The 24,248-nt window shown below is 42.4% G+C and overlaps 1 protein-coding gene across 3 annotated transcripts in view; it reads right to left on the bottom strand.

The window, feature by feature from the left end:
- RTN3 (reticulon 3) overlaps positions 1-24,248 on the bottom strand; it is a 47,635-nt gene that overhangs the window by 13,543 nt on the left and 9,844 nt on the right. For 2 of the 3 annotated variants that reach the window (XM_075837209.1, XM_075837210.1), the window contains exon 3: positions 7,292-8,293. The exons of the other annotated variant lie outside the window; for it this stretch is intronic. In XM_075837209.1, coding sequence (XP_075693324.1) covers positions 7,292-8,293 — 1,002 coding nt within the window. The remainder of the gene's footprint in view (positions 1-7,291; positions 8,294-24,248) is intronic. 3 annotated transcript variants of the gene reach the window in all.

A 24,248-nucleotide genomic window follows, 5' to 3' on the forward strand; every position in this document is an offset into this window, starting at 1 on the left:
TGTAGTTTCCAAAATGAGGTCACTTTTGGGGATCTTAATAGTTTTGGCCCCACAAGAGCTCTTCAAACCTGACATGGTACCTAAAATATATGCTAAAAAAAAAAAAGAAGGAGGCCCCAAAATCCACTAGGTGCTCCTTTGCTTCGGAGGCCGGTGTTTCAGTAAATTAGCGCAATTGGGCCACATGTGGGATATTTCTAAAAACTGCAGAATCTGGGCAATAAAAGAATAAAGTTACATTTCTCGGGTAAAACCTTCTGTGGTATAGAAAAAAAATGTATTACAAATGAATTTTGGAAAAAAAATAAAAATAAATTTGTAACTGTCACCTCTACTTTGCTTTAATTCCTGTGAAACGCCTAAAGGGTTAAAACACATTCCGAATGCTGTTTTGAATACTTTGAGGGGTGCAGTTTTCAAAATGGGGTGATTTATGGGGACTTTCTAATATATAAGGCCCTCAAAGCCACTTCAGAACTGAACCTTGTAAAAATCGCCTTTTGAAATTTTCTTGAAAATATGAGAAATCGCTGCTAAAGTTCTAAGTCTTGTAACGTCCTAGAAAAATAAAAGAATGTTCAAAAAACAATGCTAAACATAAAGTAGACATATGGGAAATGTTAACTAGTAACTATTTTGTGTGATATTACTATCCATTTTACAAGCAGATACTTTTAAATTGAGAAAAATGCTAATTTTTGCAAATTTTCTCCAAATCTTGGTGTTTTTAACAAATAAATATTGAATTTATCAACCAAATTTTTTCAAACAAAGTACAATATGTCACGAGAAAACAATCTCAGAATCGCTTGGATAGGTAAAAGCATTCAGGAGTTATTACCACATAAAGTGACATGTCAGATTTGAAAAATCGGCTTCGTCCTGAAGGCCAAAACAGGCTCAGTCCTGAAGGGGTTAAACTGAAATAAATGTAGTACCATGCATATTAAAACTAGGAATCGGGAAAGGAAATTTAGATACTTAAAATGTGAGTATTACTACGTACTCAGTTTTAAATCTTGAAAGACGAACCCAACAAAAGGAACACAAATGCAACCTAAAACGGAATTGAGATAATTGGTCTTCTAAATTGATACGGCTTTCCAAAATTCCATATACAAGATACCATATATAACCAAAATGGTGATAAAAGGGGTTTTCCCAATTAGACATATGGCATAACCTCAGGATATGGCATAAAAAAAAAAAAAAAAAAAAAAAAAAAAAAAAAAAAGTCTGATATATGTGGGTCCCAGCTCTATACGCACCTATACCTATATCTAGAAAAAGGGTCTCCAGTTTTGCCCGCTGCGGCGACCGCTTGCGGCAGAAGCCAGACTGTGACGAGGGTCGTGCACGTGCGCCGCTTTCTCCATTCTGTTCAATGGCAGTGACTGAAACAGCCAAGCACCGCTGCTCGGCTGTTTGCATAACTTCCCTTGAACAGAATGGTTGTTACGGAAACAGCCAAGCAGGGCTCGCTCGTGTTTCCGTTACGGCCATTGAACGAAAGAGAAAGAGACGCGCACGGACGCCATCCGTTTTTTTATATTGGTGCGGGTCCCAGAGCCAGGACCCGCATCTATCAGACATTTATGGTATATCCTGTGGATATGCCATATATGTCTAAGAAGGGAAAAGCCCTTTAACTCCATTCTGCAAATGGACGTGAATATATGTCCTAGCAGAAAGGTAGGGAATGGAGTACGTACCATGTGTCAGATGTGTACTACAGCTGACGCCCTGCTCTAACAGAGGGGATTGGAGAGAACTTTGATTCTGGCCGTTTAACCGCATGGATGCCATGGTCAATAGCAACGGCGGCATCTAAGAAATTAGAGGGAGAGGCCCCCCCTGTCATCCAATCAGCCCCCTGCACTGAAGGTACCATACCCTGCAATACTTATGGTAATGATCACAGGTTTAAGTCTCCTAGGGGAAAAAATATATTTTAAAAAAAACCAAAAAACAAACAAGCATCACCGCCTTTGTAAAAAATGGAACTATTATAATATAATATTTATCCCATAAGGTGGAAAAAATAAACACGCCAGAACAGCATTTTATTTTTCGTCACCTTTCCTCCACAAAAATCAGAATAAAAGTAATATGTACCCAAAAATGGAACCAATAGAAACTACAACTGGCTCCGCAATTAAAAAAAAAAAAAAAAAAGCCTTCAAACAACTTCATTAATGGGAAACCATTATGGTGACAAAAAAATTTTTTTTTTCCTAAATTGTTTTTATTTTGTAAAAACAGTAAAGCATTAAAAAAAAAAAAAAATCTGTCATTGCCGTAATCGTATTGACAAATAGAACAAATATTTTTACCAGTGAATGCCATAAAAAAAAAAAAGCAATTAAATATGGGAGGAATTGCAGGTTTTTTTTTCTATTCCACGCCCAAAAAAATATTTTCAGTTATTCAGCACATTATATAGTGCCAAAAATGTTAAAGTTACGGCTCCTGAAATGCACAGGGGGTGGGACACCATGAAAAAATAGCCTGGTCCTGAAAGCGTTCAAGGTGTCTTCCGATCTTTAGAAGTTGTGTGCTGGTGGTGTAATTGAAGTAATATCTCTCACTAATGTACAGTCTATAGCTGACTTGCCTCTAAGTCAGTCTCACATGCACTCACTTGATCAGGCTCCTGGTATTTATCAGCTGCTTATGGGAGTCCTGTACTCTGAACAAGTAGTTCTCTCCCTCCTAGGTGACACATCACATGCCTCTCATCTCCACTGCTCCCTTCGCTCCCCCCTCCCTGACTGGAGGGATTGTGTTGCACAAGTTGGGCAGCAGTACAATGTCAAAGTAAGGCTTTGTTCACACCTGCATTGGGGGTCCTGTTCGGACATTCCGTGGGAGCTTTCCGTCAGAATGGGAACCTTTAATAGGTTAAGTACATCCAATGTGTGCGAAAACAAGGATCAGGCATGCTGTAGATAAGAGGCACGAGAAAACTCTTATATTTAGATCCCTGTGGCACTAAACATGCATGTTTGGCCATTCAGTGTATGCATGCTTATGCAGTCATTGGGGGTGACAGTCAGCCCAAAAGTTATCTATAGCGTGTAGCCAGTTTAAAGAGCCTCAGTCACCAAATTTCACAATACAAATTGCATACATTATTAACCCCCTGCGGTTTGTTTTTTCCTCCCCGCCTTCGGTCGACAAGTCCATATGAGGGTTTGCTTATTGTGGTACAAGTTGTAGTTTTCAGTGGCATCATTTGTTGTACAAAAAGACAAAATGTGGTCCTGCTCACCACGTCGGCAGTAGGCAAAGCAGTTGAATGCAAAAAGGATAATGTCCGGCGATCCGCGATATAAAAAGTCAATGTTTCATACAATTAACCCCTTAGTGACCAGCCCATTTTAGGCCCTAATGACCAAGCTATTTTATTCGTTTTTCTATAGTCGCATTCAAAGAGCTATAATTTTTTTATTTTTTGATCTACATAGCTGTATGAGGACTTTTTTTTTGCGGGATTAGTTGTACTTTTTAATAGCACCATTTTAGGGTACATATAATTTTTTTGTTAACTTTTTTAGGGAGGGGGAGGGGATTATAAAGAAAACCCTGAAATTCCACCATTGTTCTATGAGTTTTTAAATTGACGCCGTTCACTGCGCGGCGTAAATAACATGTTACCTTTATTCTATGGGTCGGTACGATTACGACGATACCACATATGTGGAGGTTTTTTATGTTTTGCGACTTTTGCACAATAAAAACACTTTTGAACTAAAATTATTTGTTTTTGCATCGTCGCACTCCAAGAGCCGTAACTTTTTTATTTTTCCATCAATGTAGTGATTTTTTGGGCTTGTTTTTTGCGGGATGAGACGTAGTTTTGATTGGTACTGTTTTGGGGTGCAGGGGACTTATAGATTCATTTTTATTATGACTTCTTTGGGGGGCAATGGAAAAAAATTGCAATTTCGCCATTGTTTTTTTGTTTGTTTTTTACGGTGTTTACCTTGCGGTTTAAATTACGTATTAACTTTATTAATGGAGTCATTACGGTCGCGGCGATACCATATATGTGTACTTTTATTTTTTACACTTTTATGGAAAAATATTGATTTATTTTTTTACTATAATTTTTATTAATCTTTATTTCACATTTATTTATTTTATTAGTCCCACTAGGGGACTTTACTGTGCGATCTTCAGATCGCTGCTATAATGCTTTGGTATACTTCGTAAACCAGAGAATTATTGCCTGTCAGTGACAACCCATGACAACCCATCGCAGACCCGCGATTGCATTTGCGGGCCGCCGATGGGTGACAGATGGAGTGCACTCCCTCAGTAAACAAGTTAAATGCAGCGGTCGCTATTGACGGCGGCATTTAATGGGTTAAACGGCCGCGATCTAAGTAAACTTCGATCGCGGGCGTTGGAGCAGGAGCTCAGCTGTCATCAGACAGCAGAGCCCCGGCTCCAGCCTGCACGGGCGACCCGTGCAGGACTTAGACTAGGCTCACGTGAAAAGGAGTCAGCCTAGCCTAAGTCCCCTTAGTGACGAACGTGAAAAGGCGTATTGTTGGTCACTAAGGGGTTTCCTCATAATCAATATTTACCACCTATCCACAGGGAGTGTGGGTGATCAGTGGGGGACCGAAGTTAGCGCTCAGCAGCCTCACACAAAAAAATGGAGCAGTTTCCGACCATGCGCAGTACTGCTCCATTCATACAGGGCTCCCAGGAACAGCAAGGTAAGCCTGTTCTTGTGATCGGTGGGGGGTCCCAGCGGTCAGACCCCCACCAGATATTTATCACCTATTCAGTGCATAGGTGAGAAATATGGATTTTGGGAATACCCCTTTAAAACAAGTAAAGCTTTCCTAGGAAGGAAGCTGACGGATAGCTGATGATTAGAACCCTAAGTTTGAAATACATAAGTGTCCATCCTAGGAAAGCTTTACTTGTTTTAATGGTTAGAAATAAAGATATAGATTTTATATTGTGGATAGAGTGCCGGACATTAAATGGTTGAATGTAGAAAGGATAATGTACCATATAACTTTTTGGGAAATTTAAAAAAAATATTTGTTGGGTGAAATTGGAAAAAACTGCGATTTCTCCATTGTTTTTTGGGTTTATTTTTTTACAGTGTTAACTGTGCAGAAAATTTACTTTATGATCACTTTTATCCCCTTTTATTTGGAAGGTAAGGGGACCAAAAAACAGCAGCTCTGGAGATTTATTTTTTTCAGTGTCTACCGTAAAAAAAATAATATTGTTATAGTGTAATAGTTCTGGCTTTTACCAATAAGGTTTTTTTATATATTTTTTTTTTTTTACATTACTTTAAAGGGGAAAAAAACTATTTTGTCCATTAAAAATTAAAGGAACAGTGTCATCACAAATTATTTTTTTTATATGTTAAAGATGTTAGTGCTTTATTAAAAACGTTTATATTCATTTGTGTGTTTGTGTTTTACTTTTTCTTATTTTTACACTTTTTCTTCCCTATGGGGGCTGCCATTTTTTGTTCCATTTCTGTCTGTGTCGATTAACGACACATACAGACATGGAATACGGCAGCCACAGTCCCATAGGGACTGCGAACGGCTCCCGTCCCATTGACTTCAGTGTACGGCGTCTGTGTGGGAACTGCGCATGCGCCGCTCCCACACAGTCCAATTCGAAATTGGCACCGTCCGGCGCCATTTTCCTGTGGACCGGAAGTCGCGGCCGGACAGTAATATTACTACTTCCGGTCGCGGCTTCCGGATTTGTGCACTTGGACCAGCGGCAGCAAACGGAGCGGACGGGCCGGAGGGAGCCGCAGCGGCAGGAGAAGGTAAGAGATTTCAATGTATGTTCGTGTTTGTGTGTGTTTACTACTGTATGTAAACCTACTACACTGTGTGTTAGCTCAAAAAATGGCGACACACAGTGTAGGAGGTTACACCGTTCAAACCCCTCGTTTATCCCGGCACTAGCCAGGATAAAGGAGGGGGGGATGCTGAGAGCTCATTAGAGCGAGGGCTTTTAACCCAATGTTGCAATGCTGCGATTTTGGGAATAGCTCCATCTAGTGACCAAAAATGGGTAGTATTATAAATTAGAATTAATTTATAATATTTCCTGACTCGTGAAAAAAATAAAAAAAATTTGAACAATGTTTAATCACCCACACACTAAATGTTTAATTTAAAAAAAAACAACATGTTTTTCTGGCAACACATTCCCTTTAACTTTGTTTTCTTTTTCCTTTTCCATTTTTGGCACAATGGCTGTGCTTTAGTTGCAAAGACAGAGTTTATCGTGGAGGACTGTAAAAGTACACTAAACATAGAAAACGAACACAAAAAGTGTGTGCGCGTGCGTGTCTCTCTCCCAGGAGATACACACACCACCCCCACCCACCCACTCTTTCCCCTTCTCACAATGTGGTGTGTGGCTGCAAAAGAGACTTCACTACAGCTCAGTCTGTAGTAGTCTATGGGATCCTAACGTGGTATTCCGGTGGCAAAAAAACAAAAGGGCCGTTTTTTTTTACATTCTCCCATTTAGAACAATTTTTTTAAAAGTTGGTTTTTAATACTCACCAATCTCTGATATGACGGCCAACGCTACTTAATTTCTGCTTCAAAGCAGGAAATGAATAAGTCTTTTAGAACACGCTGAAAAACTACATTTATTTATTTCTAGTTTTAGTATTCCTTTAAAAAAAATTATAATACTATTTCAGTGACAACAGAAATGGGGGCAGGGCCTTGAGAACCTGCATTTATCACACTGAATACGTTTAATAGTAGAACTAATGAGTGTAATGTATAAACAAAACAAAAAAAGCCGTAAGATAATACCGGAATTAGGGATGTATGGGTTTTGGATACCGGTTTCTTTTACAGAAAGCCTGAGATAATAAATATGTAATATATATATTTATATACACACAATAAATGCACAATAGATAAGGAGAAGTACACAGAGGGAGGATACACACATGCCAATTCAAAAGGTACATAAAGTACATATAGGTAAAAGAAGCAGGTAAAGGTAAAATTTGATAGCCGTGCATGGCAGCAATGTGTACAGAGAGTGCAGGTTGCTGTGCCAAGAGCAAGTTGCACATGCGGTGAGCCAAAGATGTGCCGCTGGACATCTATGATGCATGCCTGCAATGGGTATTACGACATCTAGAGCATGCCAGCGGTTCATGGCTCATGCCAATAGTGCATGCCAACAGATGATTAGGCATGAACCGTGTAAAGTCAAGAATGTGAGGATCATGCCAACGGTGCATTGGATAACATTTCTTCTTTACCTTTGAAAGTGGTTATATCAGCCGTAGACTCTATGTGCAGTTTTGCTTGACCTGGTCGTTCAGCTGCTTTTAATTCTTTAAAGTTGGTAAATTGGGGAGACAGGATTTCTGGAGACGATTCAAGACTTTCTGATTTCCGGTCTTGCACACCAGCAGCCAATGCTTTTAGCGCTTCAATTGTGAGACTTTCCTGCACTTTATCTTCTAAGGACTCAGACTCTGAAGAACGTGTAGTTCCTGTATGATGATCATAAACACAGGTTTCCTCCAGGTCAACAAATCCTTCACTATGTGGAGAGCCTGGAGTCTTTGAAATAGCACTGTGGAGCTTCTCAGTTAAAGGTAATGCTTTGGAATTGCGGATCGCATTCTCAGGCTTGTCTTCCCCTCTAGGTTCATTTCCTTGGTGTGCATCACAAAGCTCAACCCAGCCATCCTCCCTTTGATCTGCCAGAGAAGCTTTGACTCTCCATCCAGCATCTATAACTGTGTCATCGGATTCTCCAGAGCTATCCAAGTCTTCCTCTGCATCTGGCCACCGAAGATCAGTCTTTGAATCATAAGAACTACGTTCATTTTTTACAGAACCTAGATCTTCACATGTGACAAAATTCTGTTCTACACAACCTTCATTTTTTGAGGCTTTACAAATTCCTTCAATGCCTTCATACAAAAACTCAATCTGATGGTCAGATGATTTAGCTTCAATAGTATCCATGTGTCCACACTCAAAGTGTTCTGGCCTATGAGTTATGACATTCTGCATGGTAAAATTGCTAATAAATTGCTGCTCCTTACGAATAGAAAAACTTGGGATTTTGTATCCTGCCAAGAATGGTTCATCACCAGATCGATCATGGATGGAGCCTTGGGCAGAAATTTGTGAAAGTCCATAGTTAATAGCTTTGTCTTCACAGTCCTTGAACTCAAAACCTGAGCTGTTGGCAATCATTTCAAAAGGAGACCTGGGTGATTCTGGGCTGGGGCGTTTAGGATGAAGTTCTGGAGAGAAGGGTGTCAGAGAAAAGTCTGTAAAGTGTCTGACTTACAAATATGGTCTTTTAAATGACAGGGCAAAGACTTTTACAGCCCACTCATTGACAAGAGAAGTAACAGAAATGTTGTCAGAAGGGTACAAAAGACTCTAGCTACACTGCCACATTTAATCGCCCGTAGCATTTTATTTCTCATATGTAGTTGCTTTATTTTTTGTTTATAAACCCGAGTGGGTCATATAGAACTTCTCCAGGACTCAAGACTGATGTAGAACAGCAGAGTTAGTCATGATGACATCAGATTACATGATTAATAGGTTAACCTGCAATCCTACAGAAAACCGATGTTATCCTGACTATGAACAAGATGGTCAACTAAATTTAAGAATACATATTTCTATATACACATTTGTATACAAAATGTGCTGTCATTCAGTGATATATCAGACCATTATTTTGTAATTCACACCAGAATACATATTTTATCACAGAAGGATCAGCTCTGAATAACACTCTCAGACCCAGCTGACAGAAAATAATGCTAATACTATCCACTGCTTCAAGGTGCAAGAGGCGGACAAACTATACTATAGGTTACACCTTGTTTTAAAGAGGCTCTGTCACCAGATTCTGCAACCCCTATCTGCTATTGCAGCAGATAGGCGCTGCAATGTAGATTACAGTAACGTTTTTATTTTTAAAAAACGAGCATTTTTGGCCAAGTTATGACCATTTTTGTAGTTATGCAAATGAGGCTTGCAAAAGTCCAAGTGGGTGTGTTTAAAAGTAAAAGTCCAAGTGGGCGTGTATTATGTGCGTACATCGGGGCGTTTTTAATACTTTTACTAGCTGGGCGCTCTGAAGAGAAGTATCATCCACTTCTCTTCAGAACGCCCAGCTTCTGGCAGTGCAGATCTGTGACGTCACTCACAGGTCCTGCATCGTGTCGGCCACATCGGCACCAGAGGCTTCAGTTGATTCTGCAGCAGCATCGGCGTTAGCAGGTAAATCGATGTAGCTACTTACCTGCAAACGCTGATGCTGCTGCAGAATCAACTGTAGCCTCTGGTGCCGATGTGGCCGACACGATGCAGGACCTGTGAGTGACGTCACAGATCTGCACTGTCAGAAGCTGGGCGTTCTGCAGAGAAGTGGATGATACTTCTCTTCAGAGCGCCCAGCTAGTAAAAGTATTAAAAACGCCCCGATGTACGCACATAATACACGCCCACTTGGACTTTTGCAAGCCTCATTTGCATAACTACAAAAATGGTCATAACTTGGCCAAAAATGCTCGTTTTTTAAAAATAAAAACGTTACTGTAATCTACATTGCAGCGCCGATCTGCTGCAATAGCAGATAGGGGTTGCAAAATCTGGTGACAGAGCCTCTTTAAAGTTACCATTTACTTTAGCTTATTTATGCAGTTATAAAGTAACACAGGACTTCTATCCATTTATAAAAATCAGTCCTAAATCTCAAACCAGTGATACCTGGGCCTCATCCATGCAGCAAGAACAACTAGAATATGATCACTCCAGTCAATGCTCCTTCCCAAGCCTCGCCAACAAATTTCATAGTGCACCCATTGATTATTACCCAGCGAAAGACTAACATACCATTCAATATGACAGTGATATTAATTTTGGACAATCCCCATTTGTTAGAAGGGTCCCGTGACAAACTGATCACAGGCTGGGACGGCCAGTCACCTCACTATGGATAATACATGAGTACTGAATGGTGGATTCCCCTTTATTAAGTAAGAATTCCCCAACAGGATATTTGAACCCCCATTTGTAAAATTGTATGAATAGTTAATCTTATTTGATACAAGTTGAAATGGCAACTTAATGGGCTCATAAAACTTCTGTGGTCCAGCCCCAAAACTGCTCATCAATTTGATGAAAAATCTATTTTGTAAATCAATGTTGTGGAAGGGGATGGCAAAGAGTTCCAGACTGCCCCTACAGATATCAGCACAAGAATGTGCATCAGGAGCGTCAATTAAATGGGTTTCCATGTTTTCTTTATTAATGCCAGAAGAAAATTACCTACTGAAATGCATAGTGCCTAGTGCATAATTTGGTGGGGGATAATCTGGTGCTGTTCTCTTGTGTTTCGACTTTACTAGCCCCTTATTTTAAGTGTAGGTAAATCTTAATGCTACACAATACAAAGGCATTTTGGACAATTTAATGCTTCTGACATTGTGGGAACTGTTTGGAGAATTCCCTTTCCTGTTCCCACATGCACAAAGCAAGGTCCAAAAGATATAGTGTGATAAGTCCAATGTGGAGGAACTCATGTGGCCTGCACCAGCCCTGACCTCAACCCCATTGAACACCTTTGTGATGAATTGGAACGCTTATGCGAGGCAGACCTTGTCCAAAATTAGTGCCTGACCTCACAATTGGGCTCAAATCCAAGACCCGCTCCAAAATCTTGTGCGGAGGCTTCCTAGAAAATAGGAGATGGTTATAGCCACAAAAGGGACCCAACTCCAAGTAACCCCCATGGTGCAGGAATGGATGTCAAACAAGCTCATATAGATGTGAATGTCAGGTGTCCACATACTTTGACCATATGGCAGCACCTTTAGAAAATTCAGAGAGAAAAACATTTCAGCCATATACACTGCCCGTAACACCACAGAATAAACTGAAAATATTGGCAGGTTTACTGGCAGTCATACTTGGTGGGCACCCAGTTCACATCCAGCACCACCCTGTTGATTTGTATTTGCAAAGTCAAATTAACTATAGAGGGAAAAGTTTAAAGACAGCATGCCAGAGATAGTGAAACGCCACTCATTACCTCCAACAAGTGGTTCAGGCAGGCATAGCATTTTTTACGGACAACCCTTAGCCAAAAGCAGCAGGACAGGCAGACAGGACACTGGGGAATATGGACAACCCAGGTATTTTTAGAATTGGAATTTTGGGAGAGACGTTTGAAACAGAGGCCCGGAAAACAAAAAAGTAAAAACAAATATGAAGGGGATTTCTCCACTTTCTACGTACATGCTAAATATGCTGTGTATGTCTGTAAAATGCTGAGACTATAAAAATAGCAGTAAAGTATCAGATTGCCTGAATCTTAAATATGATGCCCAAACAAAACAATGTTACATAACCCCCTGAATTTTGAGATTATTACAGTTTATGGGCATCTCTTGTTGTGAAGGCTGTCTAGAAGACCACTGATAATGTGATTTATGAGCTTGGGACAGAAGTGCCCGACATTTCCGATCAGAGGAAACGGAATTCCCAGGCTGGCTTTTAACCTGTTCTCTAGGATAAGAGTCAGAGATTAAAACCCTCCCCAGAAATAACATTCAAGTTTGGGCAACAGCCATCTTCTCTGTACTACCAACTTTGGTTATATCGGTTTAGTCGTTTCTTCGTAATATCTGTAACAGTTTATTACTTTTGTACCGCTTGCCACAGGCCACATAAAATAGTATTGCTGTTTAGCGAAGAGGGTCTTAAAAGTGAAAGCCTGCCAGCAACCAGAATTCTAATCGGAGACCAGGCTCTCAGTGAAACAGAGAAAATATACTTCCGTTCAATTCTTGTACATTAAAAACAGGTCAGCTTAATATCCTACCCTATATAAGTGCGGCATATTATAGGGACTGGTCTGTACTTCTAGTAACCACAACAGAACCAAAAAATGTTGTGCTGCTTGGATAAAAGGATCGCTGAAAGAATACAGTGGACTCCTTGCGGTGTTTGACAGGCTGCTGTGAATGCAAGTATACATATCAATCTGTCAATCACCAGCCTCATCCTCGAGTGGCAGGGTGCAAGCTCAACTACCACTCCATTAAAGCTCCCCTCACTGCACCCCCGCAGTGATCGGTGGGGGTCCCAGCGGTGGAGTTTCCAGAGGTCAGACATAGCACCTATGTGTAAAGGCGATTAATGTTGAACTTGGGATAACCTCTTTAAGAGCCACAATCCAAAAAGGGCTAGACAACTTCTATCAAAGATTTGCTTTAGTGTAAGAGTAACGTATTAAAACTGCTGTATGAAAGCTTTATGGTCACATTGCGATTATGGTTTACTAGGCTCCAGATGCGGATTATTAGCAACAATAGCATGCTTTGTTATACAAGCACATCCATGCCAGAAAAGGGGGGGGGGGGGGTGAAGGAGCAGCACATAGCTGAAGTTTAGAGCAGTCACAGCTTTATAAACCAATAACAGCATGGCAACCAAACTAATACACAACACATCACAAAACTTGAAAGATTCCAAACGACAAGGAGAAATGGCAAAATTATAGAATTTGACACAATATTGTTCAATAGGGCGAGAGATCCCATACAAGTTTCCATAGACTTACTTTGCAATAGATCAGTGCAATATTGTGTGTTATTGCTGCTATAAGGCGCATGAAATTGCATGGGTACAGGTGGTATTTCACACACCCTATAGGTCAAATACTAGCTGCCATAACGCACAGTATCACACTGCGATCTTCCATAATCACGAAGTGTAATATTAGAGGCGAGTAAAATCACTGTGGGACCCTGGCCTTATAAATACACAATTCACTAGTGACCTTTGGCTGAATGCCCACGTAGCGTATTACGTGCCGATACGCTGCACGTATTTTCATGAGGCAAATCCGCAGAATAATAAAGTACCACCAAAGTAAAAGAGGTTTCAAGAAATCTCCTCTACAGTGCAGATTTTTACTGCGTGTAAATTGACCTGCGGTGCGTATTTTAAAATCCACAGCATGTCAATTTATACTGCGTTTCCGCTTGTGAATTGTATCGGTCTAGTTTTAAAGAAAAATGCACCAAAATACACAGCATAAAACCGCACCATTAGGTGCGGTTTTATCTGCAGAACTACGTGCTTACACCTGCAGTTTTTGTGCGGATTTTCCGCATCGAATTACGCAATTTGTGCATGTAGCCTTATAATCCGGGAATTTCACTTTGTATGGCTAGTTCCCTATTTTATACCATATGAAGAGTCATGCGCTGTGCTACGGATGACACAAACAACTGCACCATACAGATGTCTCCTATTAAAGAATAACCGTATTTTAAACACACTTTGTCAGAGACATATCAGAAGGTTAACGGGGAAGGCAGGGGTACGAGACCCCCACCGTCACTGAAGCGAACGTGCAGAAGCGTTCAGCTGAGCACTCTGCATAGTCGGCACTCCTTTGTTAGGCTGGAGACGGCTCACAGACATTCTATGAGACACATTTTCAGCCTAAACAAGGAGTGCCAATCACAGAAGGTGCCTGACCGACAGTGTGGAGGGGGGGGGGGGGTGGTCACAGTACCCGTAACCCCACCGATCACAACTGATGCCTGACGTTTTAAAAGTTTTTCTTTCAACTAGTTATTCTGTAAGGCATATTTATTACAATGCACGGTTTCAGAATTTAAAGGCAATCTTTCGCCAGGACAGACTTTTTCAACTTAGATGCCCCAAGAAAAACAAGCAAGTTCTCCAGCGTCCGCAAAGTGGTCCCCTGGCGCATTAGTATGCAAGATCTTGTGGACGCAACCATGTGGTCCTGTTTGGCCAATCAGCGGAATGGCACGCTAAATAAACATGCAGTGAGAAATTGTGGTTCTCCATCCCTCTGCACACCTTCCAAAAGCACATTTTCTCTCTCCATGACTGTTGAGTGGGCAGCGCTACATAGTATGATGCTAGTACTGTGCTCAGCATTATACGAGGACAGCAGTATTTTTATTTATTTTTAATTCTTTATTTTGTTGACCCAAGAGGTCCATTTTATAACATACAGGTACATAAAACAAAGCATTACCCATTTAAAGTACATAATCCAACAGTAGATGTAAACACAGCATAAATATATTGTTATACACTGTTGATCTGAGTGAAAAAGGGAAGGTAATGAAGGGGGATCTCAAACCTCCAAAGTGAGGCTGGGACGGAGTTCCCTAAAGGACGAAGAAAGAAAATGAGAAAGGAAAAGAAGGGGACCCTCCACAACATCCCACAGGCAGTAGCGCTAGTCAGGCTGACTAGAGGAATGTGGCTCTCGTATAATGTCTTTATAGGAGTCTGAATCCTGAAAAACTATCCATTGAGAGCAAGTTTGGCAAAACCTGGAGCTTGAGTTGTGAATAACGGATGTCAAGTCCTCCATATGCATGATGTCGTTAACCTGTGAAGCCCAGAGGGATAGCGTGGGAGAGATGGATCCTTCCAACGTAGTGGGATGCAATGACGTGCTGCCATCACTAGAAAGTGGAGCAGGGAACGTTTATATTTGTGCGCTGGAATGTCGCAGTGATGAAGGAAGAGGGCCGCATCCAGTGTTATACCTGTATCTGGGACTTCAATTATCACCCGTTTTATGCCTTCCCCAGAATGGGTTAAGAAGGGGACATGACATGAAGGAGGGTACCAATGTCTTGCCCACATCTCCAGCACATAGGGGACGCTGTGGGGAAGATGCTATGTAGACGGGCTGGGGCCCTATACCAGCGAGAGAGCAATTTGAAGCTTGCTTCTTGGTATCTTGAGCAGGTGGAGGTTTTTTGGGCCATAAGGAGTATACGCTGGCCTTGTGTGGGAGAGAGGGAAATCTCCAGATCCTCCTCCCATTTTGAAATGTATGCAGGGGTGGGCGCATCGGGGGAGGGATCCATAAGGATTTTGTAAATTGCGGACAATGTATGTCTAGCCAACTCAGAGCCAGTACAGAGGATCTCTAATGGGGTCTTGACCACTTGGTAGGACGCAGGAGCTGAGATAGAAGCTAAAAAGTGTCGTAGTTGCAAAGATCGCCAGTGTCCTAACAGGGGGAAATCAGGAATCTGGGCTAGATCCGCAACAGAGAGCCAATCATTGTCCGTCAAGAACCGATCTGCACGAAACCATCCCGAGGTCTGCCATATACGGAAAATTGGGTCCGTCATGCTAATGGGAAAGGATGGGTTGCCCAGAGTATCGGATACATTGAGGAGTGGAGTGGCAGGCAAGGTGTCCTCACCGAAGGGAGAGAGCAGCACACTAGTGTTGGGCCTATAGTGGGGTGATGGTGGAGGTGTCAGAGTTGGCTACGGTGCAGCCAAGGGAGAACCGATAATGGACTAGAGTGGAAACTCTGCTCCAGAATCACCCAAGGTTTAAAGGCCGCATGCCTGCACCAATCAACTACCCGAGCAAGATGAGATGCAATGTAGTAAGTGCGGACGTCAGGGAGTGCTAGCCCTCCCGATGCCCTGGATCAAAACAAGTGTGCGCGGGAGTCGCGGAGTCTTACCATTCCAAACAAACGCAATCTGAAGAGAATTGACAGTTTTAAAGAACTGTGTTGGGATAGCTATGGGAAGGGTCTGAAATAGATATAGTAGCCTGGGAAGTGCATTCATTTTGAAGATGGTACAGCGACCCATCCATGTAAAGGTGCCTTTGGACCATCTGGCGCAGTCTGCCTTGAGTTCAGCAAGGAGTGGAGGAAAGTTCAATTGAAATAGATCTCTCAAATCTGCCGATAAGCAAACCCCAAGATATTTCAGAGCTGACGGAGTCCATTTAAAACTGAAAGATTGTTTCAGGGCCGCGGTAAGATGGGGTGGGAGAGAAACATTCAGAGCTTCTGATTTAGAAAAATTAATTTAAAAAAATTGGATAAACTTGAAAAGCGTTGGAATTCCCGCATGAGATTAGGAAGGGAGACGGTTGGATTGGTCAGGAAAAAAAAGCAGATCATCCACGTAAGCAGCCACCTTGTTAGCTGAGGTATTCGTTTCTAGTCCCGTCACATCCTGTTTCACACGAATATGGCGTAGAAAGGGCTCCAGTGTCAGTACAAAGATCAAGGGTGATAGGGGGCATCCCTGTCTGGTGCCATTGTGTATAGAAAACTCCTCTGAAAGAGGTCCATTCACTCGAACTCGAGCGGATGGGCATGAGTACGGGGACATTATCCAACCCATCATATGGGATCCAAGACATGAAAGGGTTTCTTCCATAAAGGTCCAGTTGACTATCAAACGCTTTTTCCGCGTCTGTAGATAAAAGCATAAGGGGTACATTGGAGACTTTGGCCTTGTGAATAAGATTGATGGCTCTAGTTGTATTATCACGTGCCTCTCTACCTGCCATAAACCCTGCCTGGTCTGTATGCACAACCCCTCCAATCAGTGGCGCAAGCCGAACCGCCAAAATCTTGGCAAACAGTTTGATATCCGTATTGAGGAGGGATATTGGTCTGTAGCTAGCACATTGCGTTGGGTCTTTCCCAGGCTTGGGGATCACCGCAATATGAGCCCCAAGAGCATCGGGAGGGATGGGGGAGGAGGCAGAGAAGGAATTGAAGGAGGCTAAGAAATGCGGCCCTAGTGCCGTCAGAATTTTTTTTATAATATTAGATTGTAAATCCATCTGGGCCAGGTGCTTTGCCTATTCGGGAATGTTTTAGAGCGTATGAGAGTTCTTGTGTAGTAAGTGGTTCTTCCAGGCTAGTAATATTATCTTCCGATAGGGCGGGTAGACCAGAGTCTGCGACGTAAGTAGAGATATTAGACCTGATTTCACGGGATGCCACGGAGGGATTAGTAGAGTCCGTATTATAAAGAGCAGCGTAGAAGTCCCGGAATGCAGAAGCTATATCCAACGGCAATCGGAACCGTGTTTGTGAGGGGGATACTATAGAAGATATATAATTCTGGGTTTGTTGAATACGCAAGGCTCTAGCCAACGATTTGCTACTTTTGTTGCCATACTCATAATAGTGACATTTACATTTAGAGAGCGTAGCCTTGGCTCGGGCCATCAGCAAGGTGCGAAGTTGCTCTCTTTTGCGGAGGAGGGCAATCCTACTTTCCGGGTCACGAGAACGTTTGTGTGAGATCTCAATCTCGGACAAGCGGACAGTGGCCACCGCCCGTTCCCTCATCAAGCGGGCTCCATGTTTGATAAACATACCCCTGATCACGCATTTATGAGCCTCCCAAATAATGCGAGGATTGGTGGTCTCCGTGACATTAGTTGCGAAATAGTCAGCTATAGAGCGCTGAATATCTGCAATAACAACTGAATCCGAAAGAAGCATTGGGTTCAATTTCCACTGAGATTGGCGATAAAGAGGGGAATGTAACGAGAGGGTCAAGGTGACTAGAGCATGATCTGAAAAGGAGATCGAGTCAATGTCCGCAGAGCGTATAGAGTGTAGCGAGTGATGTTTGACGAAAAAAAGGTCAATTCTGGAGTATTTGTCTTGTACTGCGGAATAAAAAGAAAAGTCCCTGTCTGTTGGATGTAGGAGCCGCCATGTATCCACTAATTGGTGTTCATGAAAGGATTTCAGAATGCGGCGAAGATGTGCCATCGAGAAGGATGAAGACCCAACGGAAGTGTCTAGAGTGGGATCTAGCACTACATTGAAGTCCCCTCCCAGAACAATGGTACCCTCCCCAAACTCCTCCAGAGCGTTCAGAAAGCCAACAAGGGCTGTGCCTTGACCGGAGTTGGGCAGATAAAATGAAGCAAAGGTGTATACTTGAGAGTCAATAGCTCCTTTGATCAAGAGCATCCGTCCCAATTCATCACTGCGAGACCCCTTGAATTCCCAAGGGAGAGATCTGGAGATCAAAATACTTGGCCCTCTGGATTTCGTGTCAGACGAAAAACTATGGTATGCATTGGGGAACCATGCGTTAGAGAGTTTGAAAGGTTTTAGCTGGCATAGGTGAGTCTCTTGAAGGAACACCACCTGTATATGCTTGCCTTTCAGCAGATTGAAAAGTATGGATCGCTTTCCAGGGCTGTGTAAACCCTCGACATTCAGTGAGCCTATTATCAGGTCCGTTTGTGTATGTTGCGCCATGCCTGCCCTAGGGTGCGATGAAGGGGGAGGGGGGAGGGGAGGAAGAGGGAAGGAACGAAAAGAGGACAGGTAAGGATAAGAAAGAAAGAAAGAGACTGAGACGATACAGATGAAAGAGGCCCAAAGGCCGACTCCTAGAAGGTACAAAAACCTGTAAAGGAAGGTTGTTAGATCTGTGGGGACCTGAAAAACCACTGGGGGGGGGGGGGGGGAGCCCCGGACCGCAAACATAATCAAACAGTAAACCATTGCTTCCATCGCCTACCTAGGGGGAGGGGACGGAGGCACAAACAATTATAGAACCGACGTCCACCTCTCAGTTCCGAATATACCAAGGCAAGTTAATAGAAATCCTATGTTAATAGCCATGACCGCTTATGATCAACATATAGAGTTGCAGCACCCCTCCGGGTAAGTATTAAAGGCTGCTACAACCGCATATCAGACAGAAATACGTCCTCATAGCTGTTATGGGGGTCTGAGAAATTGGCATGTAACAGGTGTATACCAGGCAGATACAGTATCTTAAAAAAGAAATATGGGCTAGAATAAGCATATGAGACTCCCCCTATACCATGGCGCATTTAGCTGTCTAGTATATCAATCCAACGAGAGGGAGGGAATGAGAGAGGTAGCAGTAGGCTAAATGCCTCATGAGCTGCCAGTAATAACACGCCCCATAATCATCCTCGGACACTACCCCATTTTATGTCGGTCTATACTTGACACTTAAACTAATTCGGTACAATCAGCCCGCATTTCCAGAGGGCTAAGTAGATAATTGCGGCAGCCATTATATTTATACAGGAAACATGGGTATCTTATGGAAAAGCTGAATAAAAACATTTAGTTGCAAGAAAACCTTGTTAGAAACATAGAAAGGCATGAAAAGGACTAAATAACATTTGGCGAAAAGGAGTCCCTTGGACGACAATGTTGCATGCGGTCTAGCAAAACAGTAACAAGTAAAAGGATATCAGCGTGTATGTCCTCTTTTAGGCCTCAGGCGGGACCCGGCGGGAGAGGTCGATTAGCGGAAGATGTGGTGTTCCCGGGATGGCCCTGCTGAGAAAAGGCTGGCTGGATCTGTTGGGGCGACGACGTTGAGGTTGTTCAATTCTGTCCAGTGCTAACCAGTCGGGAACTGGGAAAGGCTCGATCTGAAGAAAACGAAATAGGCCCTCAAGATCCGAGGAGTGGCGCAGGAGGTAGAAGCCAGAGTTGTTCTTGACGACAACATGGAACGGGTGTCCCCATCTATAAGTGGCGCCTGCAGACTTGATCTTTTCAAGCAGAGGATGTAGAAGTATATAAAGTATATAAAGTGTCCGTGGAGAGACATCAGGGTATATAGGAACCGTACTCCCTTCAACTGATACCGGACCATGTGACCAAGCACCCCGAATAATTGCATCTTTGTCGGTATAGTAGTGTAGGCGACATAGTACGTCACGAGAAGACAAATCGAGCGGACCTGGGCGCGAAACTCTGAATATGGTCCGAGAGGAAAGTCGCTTCTGGCGGTCGGTTAGTGAACTTGTTGAATATGATAGAAACTCTAGTCGCCAGCTCGTCTCGTGGGCCGAGGTCTGGAAGGCCCTTTAGGCGCACATTGTTTCTGCGTCCTCTGTTCTCCTGATCATCCAATTGAAGCGCCAAGGATAGTAAATGTGTTCTAGTGCCAGCTCTTTCCAAAGCAGTTACTCTGGAGTCAATGGCAGACACAGTATGTTCAGTTGTAAGAGCCCTAGTCTATTCTGACCACTTCCTGACGCTGGTCAGCTATATCTTGCTGGTGTGCCTGCTCAACCCTGGTCACCAGAGTGTCAAGGTCATGCCGGGTGGGGAGGGCTTGTATCATCTCCCTCAGTAATTGTAGGTCAGCATGTAAGCCAGATGGCCCAGCCTGTACTTCAGGGGCATATGTGTGTGGTATAATGGCGGGCGAATCCCCCACTGAGGACATGTTGAGAGGAGAGACAGAGCTTACCGCATCCTGTGTGCTGCAGCAGGTAGGCACGGTATCGGCAATCGTGGCAACATGTGCCCACTTCAGCAGTGGAGCAGGAGGAAGGGAAGCCGACATTTCTGTAGCCGGGTGTGGTGGCAATGCGTCCGCCATTGCTGCTCGTGGGTCCGCGGCCGTTTGTGAGGAGGAGAGGAAGCGATCCATGCTTTTGCAGCGGCCAGAGGAACGAGGTAAGGACCGGGAGGTTCCAGGGCAGGTTCCCCTACGTTTTCCTGGCATCGCCTGCCGGGTTTACCCGGGATAAATTGCTGATATTCAGCTGCTGGTGCGGAGCTCCCACAGAACACGTGCTCACGGTTCCATAGCTAAGCCACGCCCCAGACAGCAGTATTTTAACTGCAGAACGTGGGCCTGTAAATTGGGGCTTTGATAACATAGCAACAAAAATGTAAAGCAACAAAAATGGAAAGAAACATATGTCATTTCTCTCAGACTCTACAGGATTCTTCCAGTAGCTCTCCTTTAATTCATCTGCAAGTCGTGGGAAAATCTCAGGCTTACCTTGACTTTCCTGCAACCTTTATGTTTGTCTATGGGGGGGGGGGGCAACAATTGCAAGAAATCTGACCTTCTTGAGTCGACCTGACCTGTGGGCAACTAAATGTCGCCGTCGAGCCCTAGCCTATTAAAAACTTAGGGCAGCATTATCAGTAGCAGCACTTTCTAGGATACATAGCAAATTCAATGACATCTGAAAGAAAATCCTGTATGAATTTATACGTTTTCCCAATAGTCCCATAATGCAGAATTGGGGTCATTTATCCATTTGTGGAATCACGGTGAACCCTGACTGAACTAATCACATACTAAAACGTATGCAAAGCCTATATATGTGCAACATGTTCAGTTATACTAACAATACCACAAGCCGGGTATACTGTGCTTAGGTCCAGGATACACCATCTACTTAGAAGATGATATCTCGTTAAAGAGGCTCTGTCACCAGATTTTGCAACCCCTATCTGCTATTGCAGCAGACAGGCGCTGCAATGTAGATTACAGTAACGTTTTTATTTTTAAAAAACGAGCATTTTTGGCCAAGTTATGACCATTTTTGTAGTTATGCAAATGAGGCTTGCAAAAGTCCAAGTGGGTGTGTTTAAAAGTAAAAGTCCAAGTGGGCGTGTATTATGTGCGTACATCGGGGCGTTTTTAATACTTTTACTAGCTGGGCGCTCTGAAGAGACGTATCATCCACTTCTCTTCAGAACGCCCAGCTTCTGACAGTGCAGATCTGTGACGTCACTCACAGGTCCTGCATCGTGTCGGCCACAGTTGATTCTGCAGCAGCATCAGCGTTTGCAGGTAAGTAGCTACATCGACTTACCTGCAAAAGCCGATGCTGCTGCAGAATCAACTGTAGCCTCTGGTGCCGACGTGGCCGACACGATGCAGGACCTGTGAGTGACGTCACAGATCTGCACTGCCAGAAGCTGGGCGTTCTGAAGAGAAGTGGATGATACTTCTCTTCAGAGCGCCCAGCTAGTAAAAGTATTAAAAACGCCCCGATGTACGCACATAATACACGCCCACTTGGACTTTTACTTTTAAACACACCCACTTGGACTTTTGCAAGCCTCATTTGCATAACTACAAAAATGGTCATAACTTGGCCAAAAATGCTCGTTTTTAAAAAATAAAAACGTTACTGTAATCTACATTGCAGCGCCGATCTGCTGCAATAGCAGATAGGGGTTGCAAAATCTGGTGACAGAGCCTCTAAAGTAATCTGTAGGTGGTTTCTGGCAAAGAAATACTGGTCCTGCTGCAAACCCATCCACTATGTGCCGTATAATGCTGGCACATCAAAAGCATGAATACATAAAAAAAAGGGATGCTCAGCTAGCGGATAACTTAATATTTATAGATTATCTTTCAATATAGAATAAATTTTTTAACAGCTTGATAATTGGTTGTAATAAATTGACTTTTTCCACTTTGCTGCGTAACTATAGTTAATTAGTGCAATCAATGTAACACTTTAAAAAGACTGTCACCACATTATAAATGCCCTATCTCCTACATAATCTGATCAGCGCTGTAATGTAGATAACAGCAGTGGTTTTTATTTTGAAAAACGATCATTTTTTTAGCAAGTTATGAACAATTTTAGTTTTATGCTAATTTGTTGCTTAATAGACAACTGGGCGTGTTTTTACTTTTTACCAACTGGGCGTTGTAGAGGAGTGTATGACGCTGATCAATCAGCATCATACACTTCTCATTGTTCCAGCCCAGCTTCTTCCACAGCACAATAACGCTGTAAAAATGGGCTGGAACAATGAGAAGTATATGGCACTGATAGGTCACTGATTGGTCAGCGTCATACACTCCTCTGTACAACGCCCAGTTGGTAAAAAGTAAAAACACGCCCAGTTGTCTATTAAGAAAGTAATTAGCATAAATCTAAAAATGCTCATAACTTGCTCAAAAATGATTGTTTATCAAAATAAAAACCACTGTTATCTACATTACAGCGCCAAACAGATTATGTAGGAGATAGGGCACTTATAATCTGGTGACAGAGCCTCTTTAACCTTTGTAAAATGGATATATCCCATGGATTTTAACCCCATCCCTCTTTAGACCTTCCTGACAGAGCCTCATTTTTCAAATCTGACATGTTTCACTTAATGTGGTAATAACGTCGGAATGCTTTCACCTATTCAAGCGATTCGGAGATTGTTTTCTCGTGACACATTGGACTTTGTTACTGCCAAAATGTGCTCGATATGTTCAGTATTTAATTGTGAAAAACACCAAAATTTGACGAAAAATTGCAAAAATGTGCATTTTTCTCAACTTAATTGTGTCTGCTTGTAAGACAGGCAGTTATAACACACAAAATTGCTGCTAACTAACATCACCTGTCTACTTTAGATTGGCATCGTTTTTTTGAACAGCCTTTTATTTTTCTAGGACGTTACAAGGCTTTGAACTTTAGCAGCAATTTCTCACATTTTCAAGAAAATTTTAAAAGTCTATTTTTATAGGAGCCAGTTCAGTTGTGAAGTGACTTTGAGGGCCTTATATATTAGAAACCACCAAAAAGTCACCCCATTTTAAAAACTTCACCCCTCAAAGTATTCAAAACAGCATTTAGAAAATTTCTTAACCCTTTACTTTTCACATGAATTAAAGCAATGTAGAGGTGAAATTTACAAATTTCATATTTTTTTGCAGAAATTAATTTTTAATCCAATTTTCTTTAAAACACAGAAAGTTTTACCAGAGAAATGCAACTCAATATTTATTGCCCAGGTTCTGCAGTTTTAGGAAATATTCCACCTGTGACCCGTGTGTGCTACTGGACTGAAGCACCGGCCTCAGAAGCAAAGGAGCACCAAGTGGATTTTGGGGCCTTATCTTTATTACAATATATTTTAGGCACCATGTCAGGTTTGAAGGGCTCTTGCGGTGCCAAAAAACAGTGGAAACCCCCATCAGTGACCCCATTTTGGAAACTACACCCATTGAGGAAATCTAGGGGTATAGTGAGCATTTTTACCCCACAGTTTTTTTTGCAGAAATTATTGGAAGTAGGCCCTGAAAAGAAAAATCGACATATTTTCAAAGAAAATGTAGGTTTAGCTAATTATTTCTCATCTTCACAAGGACTGAAGAAAAAGCACCGCAAAATTTGTAAAGCAGTTTCTCCCGAGTAAAACAATACCCCACATGTGGTAATAAACGGCTGTTTGGACATATGGCAGGGCTTAGAAGGGAAAGAGCGCTATTTGGCTTTTGGAGATCACATTTAGAAGGAATGGTTTGCGGAGGCCATGTCGCATTTGCAAATCCCCATTTAGGAAACTAATCCCCTTGAGGAATTTATCTAGGGGTGTACTAGGAATTTTGACCCCATAGATTTTTCATAGAATTTATTAGAATTGGGCAATGAAAACAAAAACAATCCTTTTTCTTCAATAAAACGTAGCTTTAGAGCAAATTTTTTCATTTTCTCAACAAATAAAGGAAAAAGAGAACCCAAAATTGTAGAGCAATTTCTCCAGAGTACGGCAATACCCCATATGTGGTCATAAACTGCTGTTTGGGCACATGGCAGGGCTCAGAAGGGAAAGGGCATTTG

Source organism: Rhinoderma darwinii, chromosome 9 (assembly GCF_050947455.1).
Source record: "Rhinoderma darwinii isolate aRhiDar2 chromosome 9, aRhiDar2.hap1, whole genome shotgun sequence".
In the NCBI taxonomy this organism is placed as follows: domain Eukaryota; kingdom Metazoa; phylum Chordata; class Amphibia; order Anura; family Rhinodermatidae; genus Rhinoderma; species Rhinoderma darwinii.